Here is a 13,501-nt window from a genome sequence, read left to right as displayed (position 1 = left end):
GGCATACAGGTGACCTGCCATTCAGCATTAGTGACACCTAAATGTTGAGAAACATATTTGACATTTTTTGGTTCAGCATTTAGTATGATATGATATACTGGAAGATGTTAATGATATTTTTTATATTACAATCGTATTAAATTAGCTTTAGCTTGCAAATATTCTTTTATGTATTACATGTATTGTACAAAGATAATATCACATACATATAGTTTAGTTGTAAGCAATTACTAGTACCTCAGTAAGTTTGTTTTTGAGTAAGAAACCAAAATTTTATTTGCGTCTTCGCGATATATTTATTTGTTTGTATAATTTCAGAATATGGCTTTAAAAGGTGAGTAGAATATCTACAAGAGGATATTGTATTGTGTTTTCTTCTTTTAACATTTTTTCTCGACCTTTTGCTTGTTTATATCGTTTAAGGATGAATATGAAACTTGGGTAAATAATATTATATGACTCACATATTTCATGTAGTTGGACGTGATCGAAGAAAATTTAAACCATTTGATGTTGAATGTATTTATGACTATTATTTAAAAAAAATCATAACAAAGATTTCATTCTCTCCTTTCATGGACCAGAAATGCTAATCTTATGAATATCAAATTCGGACACTATTCAAATTGAGCACTTAAATCAATGTTATTATAGTAATAGAGATGAACGTTTAAACATTTTAAATAAGGGAAAGCTTAAATTTATATTTTGTTGAAATTGATTTTCATAACCTTTTTTATATTTTACAGGAATTAAGCGTTTCGGGAATATCGAGAGGCAGACAAAGCAACTAAAACAGCACGTTACAAGATAATTACAATAATTCCTTTGACATATAAATATATCAAACTGCAAAAAGGCTTAACAACAAGTTCTAAAATAAGCGATCGACCCTTTTTTCAGAAATCGATCATTGCAATATATGGAAAAAGTGGTGCTTCGGAATCATTAAAATCAGCATAATGATATAAAAATTGCCAGCTCGGTTTGATTGAGTTTGTACATTATGGATAAACATCAACACTTTGAAAAGTTCGATGATAAGCAGAAGAGAACAGAAAAGATTTATTTCTTTGACTTGTATATAGTACATCATCATATATAGCATATAATTTCAGAGTAACAAATACATTTCATTGCGATCAATCATTGCAATAATATATCTATATATATATACACTAACAAATCTTATACATGTGCATGCATAAATGGTCTAATATGTGTGCCATTTTTTTGTATGATCATCCTGAAGTTTTCATCAAATAGCGTTGAGAGATATATATGATATTCCATTTATTAAATTTCATCAGAAACACATAATTAGTGATCATGCCCAATAAATGTGATAATGCGTTATAAGCCAATGTCGCAAAAAAGACCTTTAAAAATTATTCAAATATAGTATGCCCACATGCACTGTTAATTTCAACCTGGCCGCGTTGTCGCATGAATTTGTACCATTTTTTTTTTTGTAATATTTGGTTAGATTTAATCACTATTGGACAATTTTCGCATATTCGTAGGCGATAGTTTGTGGTACAGTTCAAAAACTTTCTAAGGGGCAGTTCATTTCACTCACATTTCCGTATAGCTTTTATCACATTTAAGCCTGGATATTTTGGTCATATTCCATTACGTACATGTTGTTAATAAATTTTCAGAAAGATAGCTGGCGCCCTGGACCTGAGTTTGTAAGATATCCTGAAGAAACTGCAATCATATGTTGTTCTTTAGACATAAATAAAATATTAGTTTGAAGCTCATCGTATTCGTTATGATCGGCGCTGAAATAATTATAACTAAACCATTAATGAACACATTGTTAGTGTAAACAGTCTATAGCTGAACTTCCCTCTGGAAAGCAACATACCTTGCCCAATTACGAGCCAAGATTTCTTAAGATATACTTAACAAATCTTATATATAATATATATAAATAACAAATGACAAATTTATATCAGTGAAAATAGAACAAAAGTCAAATAAGACGAAACATACATGTATATCATTGGTGAATGTTGCATATACGGTTACCGTAATATACGTGACATATTTGTCCACACTTTATTACGTTTAATTTTGAAACAGGCATCTGCTTCAGAATAGACGTTTTATGTCAGAAATATTATGCATGTATCTTTATAAAGTATGCATAAATGTCTTGTTAATATATGTGTATTTGTTTTAGAGTACATTTTGTATTATTTGTTTTCTATACATATAAAATGATTTATTCAACTAGAATTTCAATTTATATTGAATAATTCTCGTTAACTTTGTGTTTGATAAAAAATAGTGTTGAGTGTAATAAATGATGATATATGTATTTGCGAATAAAGAAACCGGCAAATCATGGGAAGAAACTCTGTCGAGAGAACACATATTAGTACACAAGATTTATTTCGCCTTTTTAAAACAAACCCCTGATTTATAGTATGATTTTGATAGAAAGCACACCTGTGTCAATTTAAATAAAAATGTTTTCATATTACATAATAATTGTTTTTTTTTTAAGTTTGCCATTCTTGTATTAAAATAAGAATGTTTTAGAAAGAGTAGGCATTAAATTCTTGTATTAAAAATTGAATGTTTAAAAAAGAGTAGACATTAAGATTAAAAAAAAATAGAAATATAGTTGCGGTATCAAAATGCAAGAGCTTAGGAGAGAAAAAGTTCAGAAATGGAGTTAATAAATAACAATATCAATGAAATAATGTGATTTTTAAGATTATATTAACGTTAAAAGATTATCAGATAGAATATTTAACCGTCTTTGCCAACTCTTGACTTACAACGAACAATTTCTGGCTGTGTCAAGAATCAGAAGCATTCATATATATGCTACAAGAAAACTTATTATGAGGTTATAAAAGAGCTTTCAACGCTGTTTCGCCTGATTTTTCATAATGCATGCATGCATGCATGCATATATATACAATTCAGATGAATTCATGCTAAGCTTAGCAAATAAACGTTTATCATGTATGGGACGAGATAATTAAGCCATGATTTGAACGTTTTTATGATTTCCACTCGACACGGATTTTAAAGAAAAAATTAAAATTTCTTGTAAATATTGGCATTTATTTGGTGTTTATATCAGCACTGTAGAATATGGAAAATAAAAAGGAAATTGTTTAAAAGTACATTTTTGAATGTCTATTTTACGTTAATAAATCAATACTTAACCTGCATAGTGTAATCTTTTTTACTTTAGTATGTATACATAAGATTATCCCCTCGTATTTTAAACCATACCACTTGAACGACAATTTTCTAAATGAAACATGCATTGTTATAAATTGAACAACAATGTCGCTTTGTAAATAACGCAATTTCAAAATATTACGTTAATTGCGCGTATTTTGTATCGAGCGTACCCATTTTGTCGTATCCTTAATTGGATTGTTTTCCTTTGGTAATGGAATCAAAGTAGTATACAATCAATTATTACTTTCAAACATGGAGGACCAAAATTAAATAACTTAAATAGGCTTCAGTTAAAGATTGAGAGTTTCTGCTGGTACAAATGTACAAATGTTATTCATTCGTATGTCAATAATTGAAAGTAGAGATTTCCAATATCGAACTACAGTTTGTTTGTTATCAACTTTTCTCAAAAACAATATCAAATTGAAATTCTGCTTTTGTATATTTTTTTCTACCATTCATGTCTTGTCATTTTATACATTTTCTACTTTATTTCCTTGTATTTCTACTTGACTTATGTTGTGGAATGTATGCCAAACCAAATCAAGGTCCTTTTGAACAACTGTTAAGATGGATGCATTATTGGGTAGTGCAAATTAATGTTTAATGGAGATTTGCAATTTCACGTTGGAAAACCTTCGTTGAAAAGAATATTTTGGCTTACTTTGATGGCTCTAAATTACATGTATCTTACGTAAGAAGATATGACCGTGATCTCCGTTGGTAAACTATAATTTCTTGGCTGAGACGCAGACACCTTAACCATTTAGTAGTTTACTTGCTTCAATTGTGTCAATATGTACAACTATACAGAAGTGAAGATGTGTTAACGAGACATTTAAATGCTGCATACCTTTTACTTTAATATTTGTAAGACATTTACAGTCGGATCTATAGGGAAGATAATATGATTGTTGTGTTTGAAACTCGACAAGCCCTTATAGTATCTATGAGTATAGAGACATGAATTAAAGTTGAAGCAGAAACGAAGGAAGAATAATAATTATTTTAATACGAGCAGAATCTTGTAATAAAATAACATCGTATGTAATAAAATATCTTTCCATAAGTAAAAATGCATTTAAAAAGAACCTTACAACATTTTTAATAAATTAAAAGGTTTTGATAAGACAAAGAACACACCACAGAATGCACCAGGCACTTGCACAAATTCTACAACGTAAGTAAAAAATACTAGTTTCTGCCACTTTTAGAATGCTGGTATTTATTATTTTATGAAAGGGTAACTCTAGACCTAATTTGTACATTTGACAAGTACAGGTTTAGACAGTTCAAACTTCATATTTATGCGCCAACGACCTGCTTGAAATTTCCGAAACTGGCAAACTGGTGACCTGCCATTCAGCATTAGTGACACCTAAATGTTGAGAAACATATTTGACATTTTTTGGTTCAGCATTTAGTATGATATGATGTACTGGAAGATGTTAAGGATTTTTTATATATTGCAATCGTATTAAATTAGAGTGTAACAAAAAATCAAAACGACAACTCTTTAGCTTGCACATATTCTTTAATGAAATACTGTACAAGGATAATATTACATACATATAGATTAGTTGTAAGCAATTACTAGTACCTCAGTAAGTTTCTTTTTGAGTACGAAACTGTGATTTTTTGATTTTTCTTTCTCGATATGTTTATTCGTTTGTATAATTTGAAAGGTGCGTAAAATATCTACAAGATAATATTGTATTCTGTTTTCTTCTTTTAACATTTTTCTCGAATTTTTATCTGTTAATTTCGTTTAAGTATGGATATGAAACTTCGGTAAATGAAATTATATGATTCACATATTTCATGTACTTGGTGATCGAAAATAAAATGTTTATTATGTTATGTTGCATGTACTCATGTCTATTATTATTAAAAATATCATAAAAATATTTCATTCTCTCCTTTCATGGATAAGAAATAATATTTTTTATGAATATCAAATTGTGACACTACTCAAATTTAGCATTTGATTCAAAGTTATTATAGTAATATAGATGAACGTTTAAACATTTTTAATAAGGGAAAGCTGAATCTTACAATTGTTGAAATTGATTTTCACAACCTATTTATTTTGCAGGAAATAAGCGTTTTGGGAACATCGAGAGGTAGACAAAGCAAATAAAACAGCACGTTACAAGATATTAACAACGATTCCTTGGACATAAAGGTATATCAATCTGCAAAAAGGTTTTACAACAAGTTCTGCAATAAGCGACCGTCCCTGTGTTTAGAAATATTTCATTGCAATATATGGAAAAAGTGGTGCTTCGAAATCATTATATCAGGAAAATTACATGAAAATTGCCGGCTCGGTTTGATTGTGATAAGCATCAACACTTTGAAAGATCGGTGATAGAAACAGAAGAGAACAGAACAGAACTTTTATTTCTTTGATTTGTATATAATACATCATCATACAGCATATAATTTCAAAGTAACAAATACATTTCAGTCATTTCAGTGCGATCAATCATTGCAATATTATATAAAATTATATTATAATGCTATATATAGTAATCAAACATATTATGTTATTAATGGGTTTTTCCCTGCCCCTTTATTGGAATGAGTGAAGTAAAAGAATTATTTGTAGTCTTATGAATTTAAATTGTGACAAATTTGTATTAGTGAAAATAATACCAAAAAAGTAAGACGAAACAGGTATATATCAATGGAGAATGTTGTATATACGATCATATACTCGGTTCCAAAAGAAAGTGTGCACTTTTTAATGTTGAATATTTAGAAAATTAGCGGACGTTTCTTTTGCAAATTTGGCATTGTTAGTACTTAGACCACAGCTGTTTTCTCTCGGCCAATCAGAATAGTTTAAAAGTGTTTGATATATCCCACACATCACAGTAAAGTGTTTGATATAACTATCATGTTTGTATTCAACTGAAAGAAAAAAACCGTTATGTGCACGCTTTATGCGGGGAAAATTTATATGTATATAGTAAAGTTCATAGTGTAATTCCCTTCTTAAAAATTAAGAGATAGCAATAGTCCTTTGACAAATTTATTTCGTCAGTTCATCATTTTACAAGAATAGTTACTGTACTTGTAAATAAGAAGAAACAAGCAATAATGAAATGAAATGCGTTTACCAATCTATTTAAATCTATATATGTATCTACATTTTACGACCGCTTTTGCGCTTTTATCATGCCCGGCTCACTCTTAATAGCAGACACTGTAGATGTACATTCATTTTCGGTTTGGGATGAGGGGATTCCACTGGTGAGCAGGGGGTGGAGTTTCCGAACGGTGACTGGACTGCGCTTGCAACGCTAAGGCAATGCTATGCTTTAAGGCTTCAGAGGAACGTTTTGTATATAAAGCATACAACAAAAACACGAATCTACATGTCAAGTAAAATATTTTCAACTTCAGCCGGACAACCAATCAATATCCTGAACCCTAGGGTTGTTTAAGCATTAAGGAAAACGTTAAATGAAAGTTACCTGCCCGTTTCTCCAAGAGCCCACTCTTGAGAAGCAGCCATCGCCCATGATTTCTGTCTAAGAGTATTTTTCGGTAAGCAGTTTTGCTTCTTGACTTCATATTCAAGCGCTGTGTACGGTGTAATGTCATTTAATCATTTAAATGAAGAATCAACAGGAATAACAACAAAATCTCTCAACTTGCAAAATTGTAATAATATCACATTCAGAAATGTTAAATTATTTCCAAATTAATCTTACTGCACCTTTGTGATGGAATGTGAAATCTATCATTCATAAGATTGTGTATACAGTAACTTATGAAAGAACATGAATTATGCCATTTTCTCGTGCTTTTTTTGCCTACAATAAGGCCAAATAGATTGAGTAAGAAATATTTGGATGTCCCTATATAATTGTCGGAGAAAAAAATCGTTTACGTATATTAAATCTTCACCTTAAACAGAGAAAACTACCTGTGGTCTAAGTCAGATAGATCGCTCGTACCAGTTGGATGTGAGATTTATCAACTCGCTTCGCTCGTTGATAAATCTCACATCCAACTGGTACTCATGATCTATCCTATACATAATACATCGATCCAATATAAACCTATCCCGTGCTGGCACGGAATTTTCGCTTTATATGACAATACATAATATAGCATGATTTGCTCGTGCAGTCCGAGGCGAAGAAACATGTCACAGAAAATGTGCATAGACATAATCCTTATACCCACTGCACAGGGGAAAATATATTTGATTTCACAGCGCTTGTCATTGAACATGCCTAGACTGAATAAAAATTAGCAAATTCAAGCATTAACGATGCTTGCTCATGTCGACAACGTCTCCAACGTCAGTAGAGCGTTCGGTTGTCGCAGAAACACAATATTTCGGTTGCGCAAGCGTTTCCAGCAAACAGGTTGGGTAGCAAATCACCATAGACCCGGTAGACCGAGGGTTACAAACCCTCGAACGGACAATTTCATTACGTTGACGCACCTTCGACGTCGTTTTCAAACAGCGACAAGTTCAGCAAGGCAGTATGGTATCAGCAAACAGACAGTGTTGCGCCGCCTCAGGCAAGCTTGGCAACCCATTCGGCCAAGGAGGCCCTATGTGGGACAAGTGCTTACAGCACGTCATCGGGCTTCTCGTTTGCAGTGGGCACAACGGCATTTCCGTTTGGGGCGACAGCAGTGGGCTCGGGTTCTATTCTCGGATGAGTCAAGGTTTAACATGACGGTCATCATGACGGTCGAATTCGAGTATTTAGAAGAAGAGTGATACTTGAGAGGGACCGATTTGGAGGTGGGAGTGTTATGGTATGTGATGCCATTATGGGCAAAAGGAAAATAAATCTCATTGTTGTGCAAGGCAACCTCGATGTTCAAGGTTACATTAACCAGATTCTGCAGCCTGAAACTGTTCCTTTCCTTCAAAGGCATGGGCTTGCAGTATTGTTGCATGATAATGCAAGGCCTCATGATGCAAGGTGAGAATTTCACATTTATCATTTCTTTCTTCAGGTTAGAAACATCTTACATGCTCTAAAACTATTATTAAAACATTATAAAGTGAAGCTTGCCCTTTCTGGAGAAGTAAACATTAATAAATTTTATTTGTTTCTGAGGCATAATGTGCCTTTAACGCAATGTCCCTGGAATATATCATGCGTATACTTTGTGATTTAGCAAATGCTTTATTTGTATGTAGTATTATATGAATAACGTGTTTTCTCAATACAGGTAGCAAAAGAGCTAGAACTGTTACTTCTTCACCAGTGATGCATAACATTTGACGCTTCAATTGAAATGTATGGTATAGCCATGAATGATATGCAAGTATATAATTGGTTTTATACAGTAACTTCCTGCTGAAAACTATTATTGATATATTAAAGCAGTTTGAAAATGTCGTATATTACTTGGTTCCTAGGTTTGATTGGATTTTTTGCATTACGAACAGTGACTGTTGATGGATACAGTAGAGGTAATAATTTCAGAAATATTTAATTATCATTTGGATTAAAATATATTCACTCGTATTAAACGTTCGTACAGGAGCAACAATGAGAGTCTTATATCCGGTATTTTCAATTTGTGTATCGGTGTTTTAAATAAAACGTTAGAATTTGAATGAGTCATTAGCTTTTTGTCCTGGCATAAGGGAAAATCGTAAAATATCTTATTACTGGTAACAATAATAAATATCAAGAATAAATCTGAAACATTTGTTTATTTATTTGCTTGGTACGGAAGTAATGTATGCATAAGTGAACGATCAGTATTTACGCATTTAACTTTCGATCAGCTAACATGCGAAGAAGTCTGTATGGAATAATTTTTCTTTAACGCCATTTTCGGCAAGGGAAGAGACTCTTCATCGGCGCCATTTCCTTACATGAAAGGGTATAAAGTTGACACATATAACAAGATTATGACCCATTTAACATAATTTGTGCTAGAGAAAAGTGTTTTTAAAGATTTGCATTGTAGGCAATCTGAAAACAAATCTACATGAATTGTAATATTTTGGGCACATTTATAAGAAACAAAACATGGAAAAGGATTTCCGGTTGCAGTCAATACATTTCTAAGATAAAAATATTTAACCAAAAGATGAGCAAAGTATATCTTTGAAGGAAGTTATCATTCAGGCAAAACAAAATTTAACAACTAACAAATTATGCATTCATGTATGCAATCATGCGATATATTTATTAAACAGTGTTTGAATTTATATATGTATGCTACATGTATTTTTTTCCCACAAATGTATTATTTTATGTGAAAAATTCGTGCTCAGCGTGATCTATTTAACTTGCTTCTCAAACTAAAAAAAAGTTTACTTTCATCATTCAGTTAACTCACAAATCTCATTTCACATATATATCTTCTTTTGTATTAATTTACAGAATGCGATTTTAATCAAACAATATTTACACCAGAGGGAACAACAGCATCTTTTCTATGCAACTTCACCGATATACCGTTTCTTTCCCGTTTCGGTGTTCGTATGGAAAAGACGTCAACTAAAGGATATTTTTTTCTTGTCAGTGTATACGGCGCACCTATTATACATATTTCGTATTATGATGAAGGTTGGAAAAACAGATCAAACATAAGTATTCCTTCTTACTCTGATGATCAATTAATTCTGAAAATAGATTTAAACAACGTCAGCATGGCGGACAATGGGACATACCGATTACGTGATCGTCGTGATTACGCCTGTTATATCCTTTATGTAATGCGTGAGTATTATCTGTTATATAAAGAAGATATATAAATAATTTCAAGTTTATTTTTCTTCAATCATATATTTAATTTTTTCATACAAGACTTTATAATCTAATGACGCCTCTTACTCTTTCTATAAATAAAAGAAAATTCCAAATTACAAATTAGTGTAACAGATAGGAAAATAAGGAATGAAAGAAAATTATTTAAATCTTCTTAGATCATTTGAAACAATTGAAAGTAAACATCACCACTAAACTCCATTCTTACCAACTTAAAGGAACAAGAACTGAGCCAAGTCATAGTCAAGAAGAACATGAACCAATATATGTGTTTGCACATCCGCAAGCTTCACTGATAAAGCGGCCGTTAACGAACGCAACTCTGGTCTGGTTATTAGATGGAAAATCTATCGAACAAACTGCAAGTTTTATACAACAAGATGGACTTATTTGGATACCAAGGATTAGAAGAGGTCTCAATGGAAGGAATGTTACCTACCGTGCTATACAAGGTGATGGAAGAATCACTGAAGTGAATACCACAATAAAAATTAGATGTATGACTTATGTCCAATCTCATTTTAAATAGCATGACGTATATTTTGCTTAAGTAAATTTTTAAAAAGAGCTTTCAATACTTAATACTACTAACCAAAAAAATACTCCATTTAAAATTAGCAGCAAAATATTTATTTTTATACATTTTGCACAAGTTTAGGATCGAAATAAAATGGCAACATTTCATACAGTGGTTGTCAGCTTACTGTGTTATATACAGTAGAATGCAAACTGATTAATATGCATCAATTTCTTTTCTGTTATGATCATCACTGTTAAAAACGCCCATCTTTGACGAACTCATATTTTTGTAATATGTTTCGATATATAATACAAATTAAAGAAAGATATGTATTGTAATGTTCGTACTGTGTGAATAATGAATTAATAGATAGACCGAGCCGTCCTTTAACACTTAAATTTGGAATAAAATAATTTCTGTTTTCTAAGCTGTTAATTTTTTTATGTTCATAGATGGACCAAGTAATCCTCTCATACTGGTGCCGAGAAGAACACACTACAATATGGTTAGTGGAGACACCATGCCTGATATAACATGTACATCTGAATGTTATCCACCATGCATCATATCCTGGGGAGAACATAGCAAAGACAACATTCTGAGTTTAGGAGACGTTACGACAGAAGATACAGGGGAATATACGTGCACAGCAAGAAGATTGGATGGGCGCAGTGTTGAGGAAAAGATCAGTGTTTTCGTGTCTGGTATAATTTCATTCAACAGTTATTATTTTCTTTAAATTTCTAGCAACATTAATGGGTTCGTGATTTATTGACAATTTTCTGTATTTGAGATAATGTTTCTTTTTAATGTTTCTAATTTTATCAATAGATATAGATATTCATAAAAGTTCTGATTTTAGGCATTGTATTTATGAATCCTGATATTAAACTTTTAGTATTATGCTTTATGCAGATAACTCAAATTTCATCATAGCGATTGCATGTTTGGCTAGTGTGCAAGCAGTTATGATTCTTGCGACTGGATTGTGTACATTTTTCATTTACAAGAGAAAAGAGTCGTCATGTTGTCATGTCCGTAAGTTTATTTTTATCATTATTAGTTGTTGTTGTTATTGTTGTTGTTTGTTGTTGTTGTTGGTGGTGGTGGTGGTGGTGGGTATATTTGTTTGTTTGTTTGCTTTAATATTGATTTCACTATTTCTATTTGTTTTATCACACCGTTTTATGCTAAGTTATTCCTTAATGTTTCTTACATTCAAGATAAGTAATTTTAAAATATACGTCAACTTCTGTCTAAACTCAGTTTTATGTTAAATCGTAACGTCACTTTATAGATGTTTATTGTTGTAAGAAACAAAAGAAAGCAGCCGCAATTTTCAGCACTGTGATAGTGTTATTATACAAAGTTGATATTTGAATAAAGGCGATTTCAATATCATACTTAGTCATTACCTAAGTCAGCGGTAGGGTGAATGTGATGTGTCGCAAAGTTCAATGTCTATGCGTTACAGACTCGACTATAATGAGATAATTGTGATTTCCACTTTCGGATTTCGATAAAATTGTTATTACTTTTTCGGACTATTGTTTTCTTATGCATAAAATGCAACATTTTCTCAACAATTAATCATTGAATAATTGTTTCTTAATATATCACTAACAATTCGAAGTTATTTATCAAGTTATTTAGCTTCAGAGCGCATTTTAAAGAATAAAACTGAAAGCAGAGACGTCACATTACAGTTATCTTCTGTGTAAGTTAATTTTAATTTATATGTGTGACGTTAACTTGCAAGTGCATGTTAGTAAACAAAATAAATCACAGATTTCAGTACATATTGTTTGTTATTGTAATAATCCTTCAAAATCATATTTATCTATATTTGACACTGACGATTATTGCTTGCATAAGAAAAACAAGATTTGTTTTCATTCTAAAACCTTCAATATTGTAAGACCTTTTAAAATATGTTCATGCATATTTTTTGTCATCATTGCACGTGATTTTGAGCTTATAAAGTATTTAAGTCCTACATAAAGGTTTTCATTCACGATTAGTAATATACTCTTTTAAACACCTGACTTAAACTAAATTCTCTGAAATTATTTTCCAGGTATATTTGTAGATACGAGACATAAACATTGGCACATTTATGTCAAAACACATGTATGTTCATTCTAGTTTATAATTTTTAGTCAAGGATCTGAAAATGCGGCCTATGAAGAGCTTAAACATGAAACAAGAAACAATGTTAACAATATGTACAGTGAGACTAATCTCTCTATAACAGGTATTCACGATCATTTGTTATAATGTTTAACTACTAAATACTTTTTATCTAAAATTCAAATAAATCATCGAAATCTGACTGAAATATTAGAATCACGTTCATGAAATTTGACATAAAAGCATCATCTAACGCTCAATAGGTTGATGATAGTTTGAAACATTTCTTTATAAATAGACTGAATGCAATCATTGAACGCGTTTGTTTATTTGTTTTGTTTAATGGTTTTATAAAAGTTTAACTGTCGACACGACTAATTGGTACGGAAATATTACGTTATAAGCGTTATATATTTCAGAGGATAGAGCTGTCGGTATGACATACGAGAATACGAGTATTTCAGAATAAACAAACACCAAAGATATGTCCATCCATCGTATTGTTTAAATTACATCTTATATGTTTTCAATTGTAGTATTACCAAAAGTATATAATTGTAGTTTCATAATAACATGTTATAATAATAATGTTTTAACAGTGTTAAAAAAATAACAATCGCAGGACTAACAGACAATTATTCAGACTGTTATTACAAAAAGACACTTAAATAGTATATATTTATTTATTTCCTCCAAGATCGAAGAGATATAATACATATACCATACTTCTTTTATAAAAGAGAAATTTTTCTATACATGTATAACAATGCATGCGAAAGTTGAATATAATATGTAGATAAATACGCTACTTCATATTCTGATTATTGTGTAATATTGTTCCTTGGAGATATGAATGCTGAAAGTAGGTCACTTA

The 13,501-nt window shown here is 31.1% G+C and overlaps 1 protein-coding gene and 1 long non-coding RNA gene across 2 annotated transcripts; both read left to right on the top strand.

Moving 5' to 3' along the window:
* Positions 1 to 6: 6 nt before the first annotated feature.
* Positions 7 to 4,710, top strand: LOC132732618 (uncharacterized). The gene is made up of 2 exons (XR_009626073.1): positions 7 to 334; positions 750 to 4,710. It is a non-coding gene; the product is annotated as an uncharacterized LOC132732618 (long non-coding RNA).
* A 3,809-nt stretch (positions 4,711 to 8,519) lies between these two features.
* Positions 8,520 to 12,789, top strand: LOC132732619 (uncharacterized). The gene is made up of 7 exons (XM_060719092.1): positions 8,520 to 8,665; positions 9,591 to 9,929; positions 10,196 to 10,474; positions 10,950 to 11,201; positions 11,413 to 11,535; positions 12,151 to 12,214; positions 12,657 to 12,789. Exons 1-7 carry the CDS (start codon positions 8,587 to 8,589, stop codon positions 12,772 to 12,774), a joined length of 1,254 nt encoding a protein of 417 aa, XP_060575075.1. The 5' UTR covers positions 8,520 to 8,586; the 3' UTR covers positions 12,775 to 12,789.
* Positions 12,790 to 13,501: the final 712 nt, after the last annotated feature.

This window comes from Ruditapes philippinarum, unplaced genomic scaffold (genome assembly GCF_026571515.1).
Source record: "Ruditapes philippinarum isolate M1 unplaced genomic scaffold, ASM2657151v2 ctg19327_1_1_1_1, whole genome shotgun sequence".
Classification (NCBI taxonomy): Eukaryota; Metazoa; Mollusca; class Bivalvia; order Venerida; family Veneridae; genus Ruditapes; species Ruditapes philippinarum.
This window is presented reverse-complemented; position numbering and strand designations above follow the sequence as displayed.